We start from the raw sequence: 17,914 nt of genomic DNA, 5'->3' as shown, positions 1-17,914 counted from the left end.
TCCTCCCCCTCCTTCTCCTCTTCATTTTCCTCCTCCTCCTCCTCCTCCTCCTCCTCCTCCTCCTCCTCCTCCTCCTCCTCCTCCTCCTCCTCCCTCTCCTTCTCCTCTTCGTTTTCCTCCTTCTCCTTCTCCTTCTCCTTCTCCTTCCCCTTCCCCTCTTCCTTTTTTTCCCATTTCTTCTCTCTTCTCTCCTTCTCCTCTCCTTGTCTTTCTCCCCTTCCTCCTCCTCCTCTTCATTTTCCTTTCTTTTTCCATGTCTTCCCCTCTCCCCTCTCCTCCTCCCTCCCTTTCCTCTCCCCTCCCCTCTCTCCCCTTTCCCCTCTCCCCCCCTCCCGCCGTTCCTCCCGCCCCTCAGGGCGGGGCCGGCCTGTCCCCGCTGTGCCGCGGAGGCAGAGCCGCGGAGCGGAGCGTGGGGCGCGCTGTCCCCGCAGCCGCCGCCGCAGCATGGCCCGGCCGGGCTCCGCGGGGCTCTCTCCGCCGCCTTCGCCGCTGCTGCTGCTGCTGCTGCTGCCGCCGCTCCTGCTGCTGCCGCCGGGCAGCTCGGGGCTCGCCCCGCCGCGGGGCAGCGTGTGGTGCCCGAGCCGCTGCCTCTGCTTCCGCACCACCGTGCGCTGCATGCACCTCATGCTGGAGAGCGTCCCCGCCGTGTCCCCGCAGACCTCCATCCTGTGAGCGGGGAGCCGCGGCGGGGGGGGGGGGGTCGGTGCCTCGGAGCCGGGTGCTGGGGATGCTCGGGAGCCGAGGGAAGTCGCTGCCTCGGAGCCGGGGGAGTCGCTACCCCGGAGCCGGGGGGAGTCGCTGCCTCGGAGCCGGGGGGAGTCGCTGCCTCGGAGCCGGGGGAGTCTCAGCCTCAGAACCGGGGGAGTCGCTGCCTCGGAGCCGGGGGGAGTCGCTGCCTCAGAGCCGGGGGGAGTCGCGGCCCCGGAGGCGGGGGAGTCTCAGCCTCAGAACCGGGGGGGTCGCTGCCTCGGAGCCGGGGGAGTCGCTGCCTCGGAGCCGGGGGGAGTCGCGGCCCCGGAGTCGCAGTCCCGGAGCCGGGTTGGGGTGAGATGTGTCCGGTTCCCCCGGGCTGGTGACAAGGTGGAGGTTCTGCTTAACCTGCGGGCGTCGTATCTCGAGCTTAGTCGCCCGCAAGAGGAATTTTGCGGCTCCCTTGGTGCCCTGCTGCAAGGCATCTCTGGTTTGCAGGAGGGTCGGTGCCGTTCCGGGCTCGGTTCTGAGCCCCTGGACCGAACCCCGGGTTCACCGAGCACTGACCCGGTCCAGGTTCCTCCCAGGAACCTGCGGAATTGGTTCCCTCTCCTGTTTCTTAATCCCAATGTGTCAGCTGAGGTGTCCGGCCATCCCGCTGGAGGATCCCGTCACTGTTTCGAGCAGCAGTAAAAACCCAGCTTGGTAATAAAATGCAGTTTGGTAATAAAATTTAGCATTGGCGAGGATTAAAATATATTCCATTCACATTGTTTTGACTGCGACGTTGACCTTTCCAGCCGTATCTGTTTGTCATCAATGCAAAGATCTAAACGAACATCACACTCTGTTTTGTTTCGAGGCTTATGTGAGGAACAAATTTGTTCCACTGACCTGCTTCTAAGCTCCTTGGGCTTCAGAAAGCTCTTGGCCCCAGCCCCGTCCTTCCCTTACACACACGCAGCCCTGGAAGCCGCGCAGAGCTTGGCCGGGGGAGTTTTCTGCGGGGCCTCCTGTAATAAATCGACTTGTGACTTTGTCAGACATTTTCAGATGGGGTCTAGAAAGCCTCGGTGTGTTTCAGCGTCCAAGTATTATTTCATGTGAAGAGTGCAGCCCTTTAACGTGAGCCGAGTCCCTCTTTGGCAAGAGGCACAGCCTCTTGGGCGGAGAGGGGTTAGTCCTTGTAAACCTTTTAGGGAACAATACAGCAAGGGGGTGGTTAATATTTCTTGAAACAAAGTACATTTACAGAACACCTTTTGCCTGGAGATTGCAGGAAACTGTGTAAAGCTAGTTTTGGGAATCATTTTAAAGGGGAAAAAAAGTAATAAATAAATAAATTTTAGGCTATGGAGTCGAGTCGTAATGGCTGGGTTTCATGTTTGAGGTAGAAGGGCCTGCAATGAGCAGAAAGTATTTGATTAAATCTAGCCAGGGTGGAGCTCCCCTTACGGTAGGTATTTATAGTCTTGCAGGGAGTCGGAGGAGAGTGTGTGAACAATGCAAGCATTATGCTCGTGTAACCCCACTAACATATCAAATTGTCTAGGATCCTAAATCTGACTTATCATTCCGGTATAATGCAAGCTACAATGCAGCAGAAGTAAGGAAGAAGAATTTTAAACCATTCTTTTCTGCTTGACAAAGAACGGTAATTGTCAGAATTCCCCTGCGGATGACCAGCAATCTTCAAAACATAATAGTGGCCTTACTTGTCATAGAATCATAGAACCATGGAATGGTTTGAGTTGGAAGGGACCTTAAAGATCATCTATCTAACTCCACCCCCCCCACGATGGGGGAGGTTCTAATTCCAACCGCCCCTTCCACCTCCCACTGGATCAGGCTGCTCCAAGCCCCATCCAGCCTTGTCTTGAACACCTCCAAGGATGGGGCAGCTACAACTTCCCTGGGCAACCTGGGCCAGGGCCTCCCCATCTTCACTGTGAAGAATTTCTTCCTGAAGTCTAGTCTGAATCTTCCCCTCTAGTATTTATAGCCATTGCCATGTGGCAGTGAGTATTCTCCTTTTCCACCAACCAACTAGTGAATTTTTATAAATAAAAGAAGTGATAGTAGGTATGTAAGCGCGCAATTCCTCCTTCTGCTACAGTTGTGAAGGGCTGCGAATGGGGAGGGATGGGGCCAGAGGACAGTCAGGTAATTTGAATCTCTGGGACAAAGAACGGCGGTACAATTTATTTAGTAATCAATAGTTTGAGGGCACTAATTACACATAAATAGCTTACCTATTGCATATGAATTGCCTAGCTTTAGCTGTAGAACATACCTTCAGAATAATCATTCTATGGCTGAGGTACTCATTGATTCACTAGATGGTTTACCACTCCTTTTTACCTTCCTGTTTGGTAGAACTGCAGTTCTACGCAGGAGTGTTAAGCCCATCACCCACAGAAGGCTCTCTACACTTGAGTAGTTCTTTCTTTAAGCATAAGCATAAACTAAGAAGCTGTTCTTTCACCTCTGGCCTGACTCTTAACAGTTTGTCTTTCATGTGGAGCCCGTATACGAAGTGCATTTTCTTTAGTAGTGGTTTTGATAGCCGGATAATTAGAAATCATTAATCAATTTCAGTTGAATGCCTTCCCTCTGAAACAAAATCCAGCAAAGTCCAGAGGGTCCAAAGGTGGCTACAAAGATCATCAGAAGGCTGGAGCACCTCCCATACGAGGACAGGCTGAGAGCGTTGGGGTTGTTCAGCCTGGAGAAGGCTCCGAGGAGACCTTAAAGTGACCTTCCAGTACCTGAAGGGGCTTCAGGAAAGCTGGGGAGGGACTGTTTACAAAGAGTTGTGGTGACAGGATGAGGGACAATGGGGATAAACTGGAGAGGGGCAGATTTAGGCTAGACATAAGGAGGAATTCCTTCACCATGAGGGTGGTGAGGCCCTGGCCCAGGTTGCCCAGGGAAGCTGTGGCTGCCCCATCCCTGGATGGGCCTTGGGCAGCCTGGTCCCCATGACAGGGGGATTGGAGCTGGATGATCTTTAAGGTCCCTTCCAGCCCAAACTATTGCATGATTCTATGATTCTAGAAAGTGTGTTGCTGGTGGGTTAAGCCCATCTTTACTGACGCTGGCAAATTCCACATTATTATCTGTTTCTTTTCTTCCTTAGGACACAGATTGACCATGCAAAGTAATTATTAAAACAGCATGAGGCCCAGACCGGCACTGCAGCCAAATGTTTTTCCCCACATATCAAAAATGTCTACTCCTAATCTCAGGCTCTCTTTTGAAAACTGTTCATAACATTACTAGTTGCTGCCCTTGCCAGTGCTACTTCTGGCTGTACATTTTCTCACTCTCTCCTGCTTCCCCAGCTTCCTGGCACTTCCCCCTTCCCTGCTGGGATCCATGCCTTAAATTTCTTCTGCAGACTGGATGCTGCCAGCTTCGAAAGTGCTCGTGGAGCCTTGCGTGAGCACGTGGTTTCGCCCAAGCTGGGATTATTGCCCAGATTCCTTGTAGGACTAGGGCTGGCATCCCAGTCAGCAGGGCTTGTGATGACTTCCCGTAGGAATGGAGACCACTTCTTACAGCGGTTTGCAAAATCACTTCATGCCTTAAGTACAGTCCTGGAAGTTTCCTTTCATCTCTGCCTTAATATACAGTGCCCATGTATTCATGGAAATTGCTGAAATACATTTCTATTTGACCGTTTAAACGGTTCGTGGAATGTAAAGTTCTGAGTACAGTACTATTGCTGTCCTCTCTTCCCTGACTTGTGTTTTATTTTACATTTATTTGAGGGTTCTCTGTGCTTTAAAGGCATTTTTGCTTCAGGGTACTTGTCATTCTGACGGGGTCCTTTAAGTATTCGTGAAATATGTTATTATTTGTATCTTGCCTTATCCTGACCAGAATCCAAACCTGCCTACAGGACTAGTTACACATACTCAGACCAGTAGTAAAATTTGGTCACAGTTTTTCTTGGCAGCACCTAGATCTCTCCGATTTTTTCCTAGCTGTACAAGCATAATTGCATTCATTGCAGCTGGATCCCAAAGACTGAGCAAGAACAGAAACTAGTGTTCTGTTATAAGCCCAAAAGGTAAAAACTGACAAAAATAATTGTCACACAAGAAAATGGACTCGATTGTCATTATCAGTGACACGCAAACCATTGCGAAGTACATTTTATTTTGAAAGAAGTCACTCGTAATACTATCTGCTATGAGTATTTATTTCTTTGGCTCTTCTGTATGTCTGTTATGAATAAAACACCTTTTCAATGCACTAGTATAATTTTATGCGGTCGGACCTTAACAGGACTTTTTAATTTGCAATCGTTCTAAGTATCTTTTGAATGCAGTCACTGAAATTAAATTGCGGGCAGCGGTCTCAGTGGTCCTTGTTATGGCTTTTGTTTACATAATTCCAGCATATTCTGGAAATCAGACACCTTTCAGTGCGTAGCTTTTTATTTGTTTGTTTTAATTTCTCTTTTGTAGCGTAAATGTCAAGAATCCATCCAAAGGGGAAGGGGGAAGTGTTAGTTATTTATGTCTCTGGTGAGTTTCTAGACAGCTGCATAACAAGTATCTAGGTTTTTTTCATAGCTCCATGAGAATTTTTGTGGGATCTGATGTACACTCGCAGTGCCAGTGAAAAGCGTTACTGATGCTTTTCACGAGCATCTGTCGTAATACAATTTAAAGAAAACCAAACCTGAATTACACAAAACACACGTCTGTTTGCAGTGTACATGAATTACTGAAGAGATTGGGATAATGGAAACGTAATGACATTTTGCTTTTTAGTGTTGATTTGTGAGAACATTATGCCTCTTAACAGAGATATTTAGGGAAAAGAAATGGGTAGTATGTATGAATTCGGTCAGTGTAGGAGTCTCTGGGCTTTCATAGCAGAACGATGCACGCTTTTTGCATATCTGCTGTTTGCAAACGATGCGTTGTCATCAGTCAGCAAACTACCATCCGTTCTCATCTGAAAAATGCAGGATCCTTGCTTCTGATCAGATTTTTGAAATCCTTTTAGAAAACTTCCAGTAGGTTAAGTGGGGTTCCCCAGGGCTCAGTGCTGGGTCCAGCCCTGTTCAGTGTCTTCATCAATGACCTGGATGAAGGCATCGAGTGCACCCTTAGCAAGTTTGCGGATGACACTAAGCTGGGTGGAAGCGTTGATCTGCTGGAGGGTAGAGAAGCTCTGCAAAGGGATCTGGACAGACTGGATCGCTGGGCAGAGTCCAATGGCATGAAGTTTAACAAGGCCAAGTGCCGGGTCCTGCACTTGGGGCACAACAACCCTGTGCAGTGCTACAGACTGGGAGAAGTCTGTCTAGAAAGCTGCCTGGAGGAGAGGGACCTGGGGGTGTTGGTTGACAACCAACTAATATGAGCCAGCAGTGGCCCAGGTGGCCAAGAAGGCCAATGGCATCTTGGCTTGGATCAGAAACGGCGTGACCAGCAGGTCCAGGGAGGTTCTTCTCCCTCTGGACTCGGCACTGGTGAGACCGCTCCTCGAATCCTGTGTTCAGTTCTGGGCCCCTCACCACAAGAAGGATGTTGAGGCTCTGGAGAGAGTCCAGAGAAGAGCAACAAAGCTGGTGAAGGGGCTGGAGAACAGGCCTTATGAGGAACGGCTGAGAGAGCTGGGGGTGTTTAGCCTGGAGAAGAGGAGGCTGAGGGGAGACCTCATTGCTCTCTCCAACTACCTGAAAGCAGGTTGTAGAGAGGAGGGAGCTGGCCTCTTCTCCCCAGTGACAGGGGACAGGACAAGAGGGAATGGCCTCAAGCTCCGCCAGGGGAGGTTTAGGCTGGACATTAGGAAAAAATTCTTTACAGAAAGGGTCATTGGTCCCTGGCAGAGGCTGCCCAGGGAGGTGGTTGAGTCACCTTCCCTGGAGGTGTTTAAGGCACGGGTGGACAAGGTGCTGAGGGGTATGGTTTAGTGTTTGATAGGAACGGTTGGACTCGATGATCCGGTGGGTCTCTTCCAACCTGGTTATTCTGTGATTCTGTGATTCTGTGATTAAGCAATTAAGATAGCAAATAAATACACCTCAACACTGTGAAGGACCAAGGACTGTAGTCTCAAATTTGGACTGCAGGTAAGCTTGATCACTGCTAAGCATCAATTTGCATGTAGGAGGTAGTTGAAATATGACACTGATGTAAGTTTTTAGTTAAGACACAAAGATTTGTGTATACTTAGTGTTCAAAAAAGAACAGATACTGAAGGTTTACTTGAAGTGTTGGAGAATAACTGAATACAGACACAGATCTTGACAGACTCTTGGCTGGGCAGCAAACTGCATTAAATGCCAGTGATAATTTACTTGGATTACATAAAGCAGGGGGAAAGCCTAACATTCTCTCAATAAAAAATACCTTCTGTCTTCCTTCATGGAAATTTTGTGACTAAATGCAGAATTCAGTTTGAGGTTGAAACCCCTACTTGTAGGTCTCTATACGCAGGAGTCTACAGTCGTGTTTGGTGTCTGAGTTTCCCTTCTCGTGAGTAGCAGCTTAGCCAAGACAGTCCATGGTGCCTAGAGTAGGACTCAGCTCACGTGAAAGGATTCGATTAATTTGCTAACTATGGTATCTAATGCCATTTTAATTGCCTTGAGAAAATAATTTCTGGCCTCCGGCTGCCTCTCCAAAAAGGACACAGGTCTCCCATTAGGCATGGTTTGTATCTGCTTGGTCCTAACATGGCTTGGATAGTTTAGGGCATTCAATGAACAGCAGATACCACTGTTGAGACAACTGAATTAAACTGATACCATTTGTGCAGTTTATTCATTTATTCATGCCCTGCCTTCTCCTGTATGAGTGTGTTGACTAGTCTTCTGTTGATGATAAAAAGAGTTTAAACATCTGCATGTAGATACTGATATCTGTTTGTCTAAACCAAACCTTAAAATATTTTTCAGAAGAGAATGTTTTCACAGCAGCAAAGCAAATTTGGTGGGTGTGTAGGATGTGAACCGCGCTAGAAGCCTTTCCCAGGCAATCTGTCTCATGCTGCTGATGGAACAAGCCAGGACCGAGGCACAAATGAGTTAAGGAGACATTTGCAGAGCTTGCAGAATATGCTTGGTCCTTAGCAGGGGGCAGAAGGGCACAGCATTGACAGAATGTTTGGCATTTACTGGTTAGACATTAGGTGAAGCTGCTGAAGGATGCAGCAGAAGCCCAAGTGTGTCTTCGTTTCAAGAGCGTATCTGCAAGCCACTGAATCTACTAGTGGGAAAATGTTTTTGTCACCTCAGCAGTAAGTTAACTTGTGGAGCAAAATCATATGCATTGTTTTCTGCAAGTGTCCTACTGCATGTTAGACACTGTCATAGTTTGTTTTGTTTTGTCATACATTTTTATGTTACAATTAATAAACATAATTTCTGCTTTTCATCCCTTTTATGTGTTTTTGACCAGTAAATACTTAACATTTGAGTGTAAAAGTGCTAAATATGTGTTTATTTACAGAAAGATGTCAGTAATGAGTAAAACCAAAGATCCATTTGACCTAATATCTATTCTTTGAGGGTGACTGAAAGGGCAGCTTATAAACAAGTAGACAGCATAGAGCACCATGTAAGGGTTCACTCCAATAATAAATTGCAGCTCAGGGGTTTTCTAAGCTAAAGATTATTTCCATGTTATACGTAAATCTTGATGTATTTCTTTTCCAGAGATCGTTTAACCTCTTTTTTCCAACTGATTTAGTTATTTACGCCAAGGTTTATGCTAATAACTTCTGTTGACAAGGAGTACTACACAAACTATGTGGTGTAGATTGCTCTATTCTTCTGTTTGAAGCCTGCAAGTTGCCAGCTTCACTTGGCATCCCCCATTTCTTCTGCTGGAAGAGACAGTGAATATTCGATCCCTCTCTATCATCTCAACGCCAGCCATGATTTTATGACCTTTGATCCTAAGCTTCTCCATTCATTTCTTTTTAAAGCTGAGGAGTCTTCTCACTGAAAGGTCAATGTTCTTAACCTCTCATCATCTGAATTGCTTTTTCCCAGCTCTGCTATGTTTTGAGGTGAGGGAATTATAACTTTCCCTAGAGTTTACATGGACAGATCTGGTACTTGGGCTAACTGGGGGTTTATACTGCAGCTCTAGGATCATCTCTTGTTTTATTTTCTGTTTCTTTCTTAATAATTCACAGCATCATATTTCTTTCTCTTGAAATGTTGTGTTCATTGAATTATCACGTCAGACTTTGTTAAAATAGATGAATATCATAGGCAAAACCTTATTCTCTCTTCCCCTTACAAATAAACTGAACAGTGAAGAACCCATTACAGCTTTCTGTGCAACTTTAGTGATGACTGTCCTCCACTATGAAAATTTGCTGTGTACTACCAATATCTCGTTATATGCTGATCTGTAGTGCGTAGGATGCTTTCCAGCTGTTTGAAAAGATTGTCTTCTAATTTGCAAAGCTTTGGGATTTTGGACTGTTGTCAGCCCAAGGTATTTTCATTTGTTCTGCTGAAACATCTTAGAAAAGTCCTGAAGGTTATATAAATCAGTGGATCGCTCCGTGTTTTTGCCTGGATCCCCTAGTTGAAAATCACAGTTTAAAACATTTTCTGTTTTCCTGATTCTGCGAACGGATAGGTTCCGTGCCTCTGCTGTTACTCGCTTTTCCCAAACAACAGCAAAATTAAAAGCATGAGTTATATCAATTTTCATCATTACTTTGGGAATTTAGGGACCTAAGGGACATTGAATAAGAAATTTCTGAGACAAACATGGGATTAGTCACTGGAAAAAGTAAGAAATGGATGTTTTGACATTAGTCAATACACTCCTCCTCTCCCAATTCCCAGAGAAGGCTGGTGAAAAAAAAACAGGGAGATGCCTATCCCTTGCATCATCAGGAGGTTGTGGATTTGAGACGCAAGGCGGGGGTCACTGTCTCGTCTAACAGTGTGGTAAACACATGCCTAAGGGGAAAATATGACTAATAACTATTCTAGCCTCCTGTATTTTTCTGAGTAGTTTTTGGCTCCTAGGTGAGATCAGTGCTCATTAAAAGATGAGATGTGGCTATTGTTAACCAGCAGAAAACTTGGTTGTTTAGGTGTTGAATAAATGTTAGGTTGCACACGTGCGCTCATGGATAGGCTTGTAAGTAAACTAACTTTAAATGAAAAAGTTGAAAGTCCATCAGAAAAGAAAAATAGAAAGTAGTAGCCAAAAAAGAAGAGAACAGAGCTGGGGTAAAGACAGAAAGAAGCTGTGGAAAGAAAGCAATGTAACATAATGTAAGAAATTTCTATTGCTGTTGTGACATGAAAAAGTAGCAGACAACTATTCAGAAAATAACAGAAGAAGAAGAGAAGTAGCGCATGATGTGCAAAATTGCATAATATTTTATTTTTTGAATTACAAAATGCCTCTTACAGGAATATTTTACTGTGTATAATGGGTGAAATGAAAATACTAGATTAATGTTTTCAGGCTCCAGTTCTATTTTGAACAATTGAAAAACAAACGGTATGTTTTCACCCTTCTTGATTCATCTCTCCAAGTTGTATTTTTTCAATGATTTATTTTTTGATTCATCTTTCTGCAACTTTCAAAACTTACTGTAGTTTGTTTAAAGTATTTTTCTCCACATCATATATTATTTTGCGACTGAATACATTGAATGCTCTAGATCTCATTTTGCAGATATGAATGTATTCCTAGCTTTATACACATGAGTGATCCCAGGCTTCTGATTCTTCTTTGACTTGAATGTTTGCTGAGTCTCTTTCCAGCAAGCTAAAGTGTTTACAGCCGTATAGGTTAAGACTTCTTTTACAGTAATGATCCGTTTATAAAGGTGACATTTAAAATCTATATCGCCCAAACTAAATATTTATAGTAGCTTGTCTTTCTGGAGAAGTTTATGTATAAAAATAAGTCAATATTTTAAATATTTATATGTGTGTCTGTGTTTATATTTTTATGTATATACACACACCGTGCTATTGTGTGCATGTATATGTGTGTGTATGTATATGTAATGAAATAGAAACAACTGAGACAAATTGTCTGTATCATTTGCTCCATTTGGATTTGATGAAGAAAAACAAAACAAAACAAAACAAAAATAGCTTTACAGGCTTTATTTTTGCAAACACGGGCAGCGTTTCAAGACAATCCAAAGAGATGGTGCAATGAGAGCTGGCTGAGCTGGAACGGGGTGACTCAAGTATTTCCTTTTCCTTCCTTTGCTTATCAGGCTGCCAAATTTGATTTCTTTTTGTTACGGAGTTTTTACTGTTGTCTAGGGACAAAGAAAATGAAAAGAAAGTTTAATTTATCACAAATAATAAAGATACTCAAATTCCTTGAGAAGGACACGTAAGGAGGAGATTGAAGTGGGCTTTCAGCTTTCATGTCTTTTGGTTTAATCTCTATTTAGACAGATTAGCAAAGATTAGGGCATTAAAGACATTGTGCAGTGCCTGACACGTTTCTTGAGCCTTGTGAAAGTTTGTAGAATCAGACTGCAAATTTTGGTACAATGTAGTCTTTCCCTCTTGGTTTTTTTTGGGTTTTTTTTTCTGATTTTTTTAATGTTTTTCTACGTTTAACTCTAAAATTAGTTTTAATGACTGTGACATTACTCCCTTTTCTGTTGTGCTCTGTTGTTGTTCAGACTTCCAGATCTTTTATTCCCTTTCCAATTGCCACTCCCCAAATCTTTCAGAAACATTTTATTTTAGCATTCTTTCCCCTTAAATCACTTATTACAACAGTCTACTCATTGCCTGGCTGCTCTAAAAAAGGCAGATTACTTTGTACACAGCATTACCTTAACTAAAGACTGCTTTCCGTAAGCAGGGTGATGACTGCTTGTTTGGAAGTTATTGCACTGTGCTAGCCAAACTGATGGATTTAATAGCCTTTTCTTAGCCGTATGGCTGCTGATTTCCTTCACAGGAGAAAAAAATATAAAAAAGTTGCTTTGATGTATCTTGAGGCGGTGTGAGACGTAGCTGGGTCTGCATGAAGTTCAGTGTTCAAGGGCCTGTAGCCTCTGTTGCAGTTCCACCATGCTCTACAGAAGGTAAATATTTTGGTTTTACATAGTTTTGATCACCTAGTTCGATATAAAATCTCACTCTGATATCTCGTGGGATACTCATTTATTTAATGAGTATCATGATAAACAGATACATTTTGTGAAACTGAGATGAAATCTGTCATCAATATTCAAATCTTTAAAGTGAGTCTGAGTCAAAGTCTTACATTGTTTTACTGGTGGGTGAGGAAATATTTTTTTTTTCAGTTTTTCAAAACCATTTTGGAAAATACATGAGTCGTTGTGTGGCCTGGTGCACAGATAACTCTAGTGAGCCATTCAGAACTCTGAATAAATACAAATAAGCGCCACACTGCATCATCGACTAAAATAATGTAAAAAGCTGGAGCAGCGCTGTAATGGTGTGACATTATATATATAAAAAATACACAATGATTGATTTGGTACTGAGATGAACTGGATGAACTTTAAGGTCCCTTCCATCCCAAACTATTCTATGATTCTATGATTTTGAAAATTAAAGATCATCCAATTCCAAGCCCCCTGCCATGGGCAGAGACACCTCCCACTGGATCAGGAATTTACATTATTCTCTAAAAAACATAAATTGACTCATAAAATTCAGATTGTTGACTTAGGTAACATTCTCAGCCTTCAATAAAATAAGTCCAGGTGTTTGGTTTCAAGTGCCAGAAAAAAGGACAAACTTTCATGGGGCAGGAAGAGCTGCAGAGCTGGGCCAGGGCTGCAAGAGCAAATGAGAACAATTTGATTATGTGAGTATGTGCTTTGCCCTGGCCAGATTCAAGTCATTAACTTTCTATTTAATTTTACTGGCCTAGGCAGTGCTTAAATAAGTCTAATAGTGCCAATGTAGGGTTAGAATTAGCTAAAATAAATCAATTAAAATGTTTATTAGTAAGACTTTTATGTATAGATAAAGCATGTTTTATGTGTAGGTTGAAGGCAGAGCTGTCAGGAGTGTAAATAATGGCTACCAGGCAATTATTAATGGTCTATAAAGACCTTTCTTCATATAGAAGCATATTCTATGTGTTATTTTAAGCAAGTTTTAAAACTCAGGCTATTCTTTTTTTCCTGAGTCCTCTTTAGAATGAGCTTGGAGTTTCTAAAATTTTGATACATGCCAAAATATCTTTCTTCAGTGAATTATAGTTTTGAATATAGTTTTCTAATCTTCCTGTTATGACATGAGCTTTTCCTGATATGTTTTACGCTGTGTCAACTTCATATTCTTTCTGGACTACATAATTAATTTTTGCTCCCTGCTGTTTTCCTTATACATTTTGAATATGTCAAAAATTGTATAAAATTTTTGGAAATGGAAGAAATACTGTCTAAAATGTAAAAATAGTCTGATATGCGATATCACGGAATCATAGAATAGTTTGGATTGGAAGAGACCTTAAAGCTCCTCGGAGCCTTTTCTTCTCCAGGCAGAACAACCCCAACTCTCTCAGCCTGTCCTCATATGGGAGGTGCTCCAGCCCTCCGATCATCCTTGTAGATGCCTCTGGACCCGTTCCAACAGCTCCATCTCCTTCTTCTGTTGAGGATTCCAGAATTGGACACAATACTCCAGGTATCCATTGGAGATTTCCAACTAAACAGTTTGGCAAAGTAATTGAAGTTGCAGCTAGGAAGATTTTTAATAGAAAAGAGTTAACCAGCATTCAACATCAATCTTTGTATCGGTCATATATCTATAAACAGTGTTGGTCTGTTAATGGATATACAATATAACCATCTTTTGAAGAAATTTGTGGCTATGCCAAAGACTTTAGATAGTGTAGAGGAAGTTTTCTTTTTTCAATGAACTTGCAGTGTGAGCAGCACTTAAAGAACAGACATGAGAGGTAAGAAAATAACTTGTGTACATTCCACACGCTGGGGTTCTCAGGTGGATGTTTAGGTCAGTTTTGTAACTACATGGCAGGTATTCATAAACCCTTATTCATTAGAGAAAAAAAATATGAATTAGTTGTAGTATGACACTTGCCATTCTGCAGTATCATCTTGAAATCAATCTAGTTTGATCTTTTCAATACTGGTAAAATTCTGAATTCCCACAATAAATTTGAAACCAGTGATATCTGTGCAACCCGTATTCTTCAGGTAACAGGTTTCCATTTGTTTTCATTTACTTTTTTATTGTGGGTATCCATGGGAAATTGTTTTTAATAGCATTAACATAGGGCAATTATCTATCTTGCCTGTTAGACATTGCTTATGAAAGATTTTGTATCCTGGTTTGGTTTTGTGTGGTTTTTATTTGTTTGTTTATTTTTTTCCATAATAAGCTTTCCAAACCCTTTTCCTGAGAATCAGGAGAAAAAAAAAATATAATCAGGGGACAGGACAAGAGGGAATGGCCTCAAGCTCTGCCAGGGGAGGTTTAGGCTGAACATTAGGAAAAAATTCTTCACAGAAAGGGTCATTGGGAACTGGAACAGGTTGCCCAGGGAGGTGGTTGAGTCACCTTCCCTGGAGGGGTTTAAGGGACAGGTGGACGAGGTGCTAAGGGGAATGGTTTAGTGATTGATAGGAATGGTTGGACTTGATGATCCGGTGGGTCTTTTCCAACCTGGTGATTCTATGATTCTATGATTCTATGTCTTAGTCTATTACCTGAAGCAGGATTTGCATTTTTAGCATCTTTAAATATTCAGGTTTCACAGCTTGACTTTGGTTTGAAAATATCCTTATGTTTCTGAAGGGATATTTAATTTTTCAGAAGCCAATCTTCTGGACCATATAAACAAATAATTGCTTTTAAAACAAGCTGAAGATTAGGTGGAATTAATTTACTGTTTAACTTTGAACTTTGGACATAATTAGACATGATAGTAGGTGACCATAAACTGAATTCTCTTTAAATTATGCGCCCACAGGTAAGAAATTTCCAATGGCATAAGCATTTGAAGAACTTGTGGAATACATTTGTGGATTTAAAATTTGTTTTATTTCCTCTTGATCAGTGTCTCTGTCATTCCATAAATCTGCTGGTTTTTACTGCATAGTGACAGAGATTCAGTGAGTGGGAAATAAAATTCAGCTAAGCTTTATCTTCAGCCTTATGGTTTGGGGGTGGGAAGGATTTGTCCCTCCAAAGATGACAGCAAGTGGATAATCTCTCAGGAGATATTTCAGCCATGGCACTACTCTAGCGCACAACATCTGACGTCTGGAGGAGACGTTACCAGTGGGAAATTGTGCACTTAAGAGGTTAAGTGCTGGGTCTATGGCTTGTACTCCTGAACCTCTTAAATTCTACTTAAGGTATCTGAAGTATTTGTGGAAATCTCAGCCATAAACTGGCACTTGCATTTGTACTTCTGACCAGTCTTACAGCAGTGACAGTTTAGCTGTGGGTCCAAGTCAGGCAGAGTGCTAGTAGTTTATACTTTTCCAAGACACATGAATATGGAATCATAGAATAGTTTGGGTTGGAAGGGTTGTTAAGCCCTTCCAGTTCCTCCCCCCCTGCCATGGGCAGGGACATCTCCCACTGGATCAGGTGCCCAAGGCCCATCCAACCTGGCCTTGAACCCCTCCAGGGATGGGGCAGCCACAGCTTCCCTGGGCAACCTGGGCCACCACTTCCCCACCCTCATGATGAAGGAATTCTTCCTTATGTCTAGTCTAAATATGTATTTTCGGGTAGTAGAAACATTCTAAGAATCTATTATCCAAAGCTGAAAAGTAATTAGTAGATATACCTGCTTCTTATGGTTTTTCTTAAACGTGGCTGCAGATAGTACTTAGACTTCTTTTTTGGGTGCTGACTGTACTGAAGATATATTTAGGCAGCCAGTCTATTTAGTGTATTAATGCTATTTAGTGTATTAAAACCTACTTGTTTTGTTTCAGTTTTCTGTTTTAATTCACAAAATAGAGATTGTAGCTCTTTCTAGCTAAAAAGCCCCAACCCAGAAACATCCTGTGTGGTATTTGGGGTTTTTTTGGCTGCTAGGTGCCAACAGTAGTGGCTTATTCCTGCCCTTGGTCTCCTCAGAGTTAGCTGAGAAATAAACAAGGGCAAAACTTTGGTTTTACTTGAATCTTTTCCCTGATTTTGTGGCCTCTGATGTCCATGGGCACTCGTGTTATCTGCAGTGACAAGGTGGCCTGGAAGGCGGAAGGAGGGGAAGAACTCTGATAGTTCCTTTTTTTCATTTTACTTTGGCTAGACTAATCAAATGTTTTAACTTTTCCTTTTTTTTTTTTTCTTTTTATAAACCCATGGCTGAAAGCATTTTCTCTTCTGTTAAACACTACGTAAACCCCCTTGAGAGTCAGTGTTAGCTAGAACGTGTTACTGGGAAGCCTCTGAAGGTGTTGGTCCGTGTCCCAAGTGGTATTTCTGGCTTGAGTCATAGCTAGTTTTTAACTGATAAAGGCTGACAAAAAACAAGGATGTAAGCTGAAACATGTTCAAAATGGAAAAATAAGATTGAATTATTGCTTTAAAAATAGCATTAAGCTATGACAACTGAAGTAGTACAGAATCCTCTTAGAAACAAACTTTTTTGCCTTAGGAACAACGTCTAAATGTGTAAAAACATTTTCTGCCTAAACATTTTTCGTGCTACTTTCTGGTAGTTTTGCTGCTTTGTTAATGTGATTAAACAACTGCAGAGATATTAAAAAGTGATTTCTAATTAATTCGTGACTTAATACTGCCAACATTAGAACTGCAAGGAAGAGGATGCATGACAAAGCAAAATAGTTGCAGTCTCCTGAGGCCACTGGAATTTCAAATAACTAGCAAACACACACATGAGACTAGTAACACCTGAAAATTTCAGACACATCTGTAATTTGCAGCAATTCAGTTTTCCAAGTATTTTTTAATCTGGTAAGTCCAGATTTACTCTGAATAGAGAAAGAATTGTGAAAGGAAAGAAGTTGAAGGCATTTTATTTTGTTCAATCCAACTTTTGGCATGTAAGGTAAAATGAGATGGGTGTTGATTCCACATGTTGTTTGATGTAATTAAATTATATAAAGTATAGTGTTTATTATTGATATTGATGCAAGGATAGACAGAGGATGAAGAAAAAGGAAGGAATAATCTGTTTCCAGAGATCCCCTTCACTAATAGTCATGCAGTTGGGTACTTCAAGGTTGCACATTGTCTTCTAGCAGCTGCTTCGATTGCTCTTCATAGCCAGAAAGCAGTTTCTTTTCTCCTAAGAGACGGAACACACAAGGCTGTTTGCAGTGAAGAAGAATGAGGAGATAAATACTGGAGGAGTCCCGTCAGTCACTAACATGGTCCAGTCACTCCCAGTTTTTGTTCTGAGTTTGCTTTGCCAGGAGCAGGAGGAGCTGGGGGCAGAGCATGAAAATTGCAAGCTTATCTGCTCTGGCAGCCTGTAGTTAACCTCAGGAAGCAGAAAATGTGATTCCAAGAGCTGCTGCCTTTTCAGTGAGATGACCTGGGATTTTCCATGAAATAGAAGGAAGAACTGCTTCTTTGTCTAAAACCAGGAAGCCAATCTGCAGCCAAGTGATAGAGTACCTGAATTTTTGTTTTTATTCTTTATTGCTTTCCATATCAATAGTAAAATATCCTTAGCATTCTGTAAGAACAAGTATCCAGATAAATTCTAAAAACTCTGAGTCTGTTTGCATCTAATGCAGGAAAATCTGTATTGGAAGTAACTGGAAAGTACGTAACAGTTGGAAATACTTTCTGATAAAATCTGCCCGGTAGGGAGGGAAGAGTGACACACAGATTTACAATGAATAAAGCCTTTAGAGTCAAATTTAGGTGTTATTTTTAGACGCAGAAGTTCCTTCAATTTTCCACATCCCTTGGCTTGATGTTGATCTTGTATTGCAAGACTTCTTTTTGAACTGATGGGGACAAAATGGGCATTTGTTAGTAAGGACATGGGCATTGCTGATGCTGGATGTTATTTGTTGGTGTGATAAATATAATGCAAGCTTACATGCCCTGCATCAATGAGGCTTCCTGCCTCGGGGAAAGAAAAGCCCGCAGGACTGCACTGATGGGGAAATCACACTTCCGTACAATTATTTTAGTTTGCCTGCCTGGTCTGTTACTTCTTTCCCAGCCCTCACTTGCATCTCTGTTTTCAGCTGTAAGATCTGCTGCTGCTGCTGAGAGCTCCTTGCCCTCCCCTCAGTGCTG

At 42.4% G+C, this 17,914-nt stretch overlaps 1 protein-coding gene across 1 annotated transcript in view; it reads left to right on the top strand.

The window, feature by feature from the left end:
• The first annotated feature begins 444 nt into the window (after window positions 1–444).
• PXDN (peroxidasin) overlaps window positions 445–17,914 on the top strand; it is an 87,462-nt gene continuing 69,992 nt past the window's right edge. The window contains exon 1 of the mRNA XM_069851539.1: window positions 445–668. Within this exon, the coding sequence (XP_069707640.1) occupies window positions 445–668 (224 nt within the window). The remainder of the gene's footprint in view (window positions 669–17,914) is intronic.

Source organism: Phaenicophaeus curvirostris, chromosome 2 (genome assembly GCF_032191515.1).
Source record: "Phaenicophaeus curvirostris isolate KB17595 chromosome 2, BPBGC_Pcur_1.0, whole genome shotgun sequence".
Lineage (NCBI taxonomy): Eukaryota > Metazoa > Chordata > Aves > Cuculiformes > Cuculidae > Phaenicophaeus > Phaenicophaeus curvirostris.
Note: the sequence above shows the minus strand (reverse complement) of the source record. Positions and strands in the feature narration are given on the sequence as shown.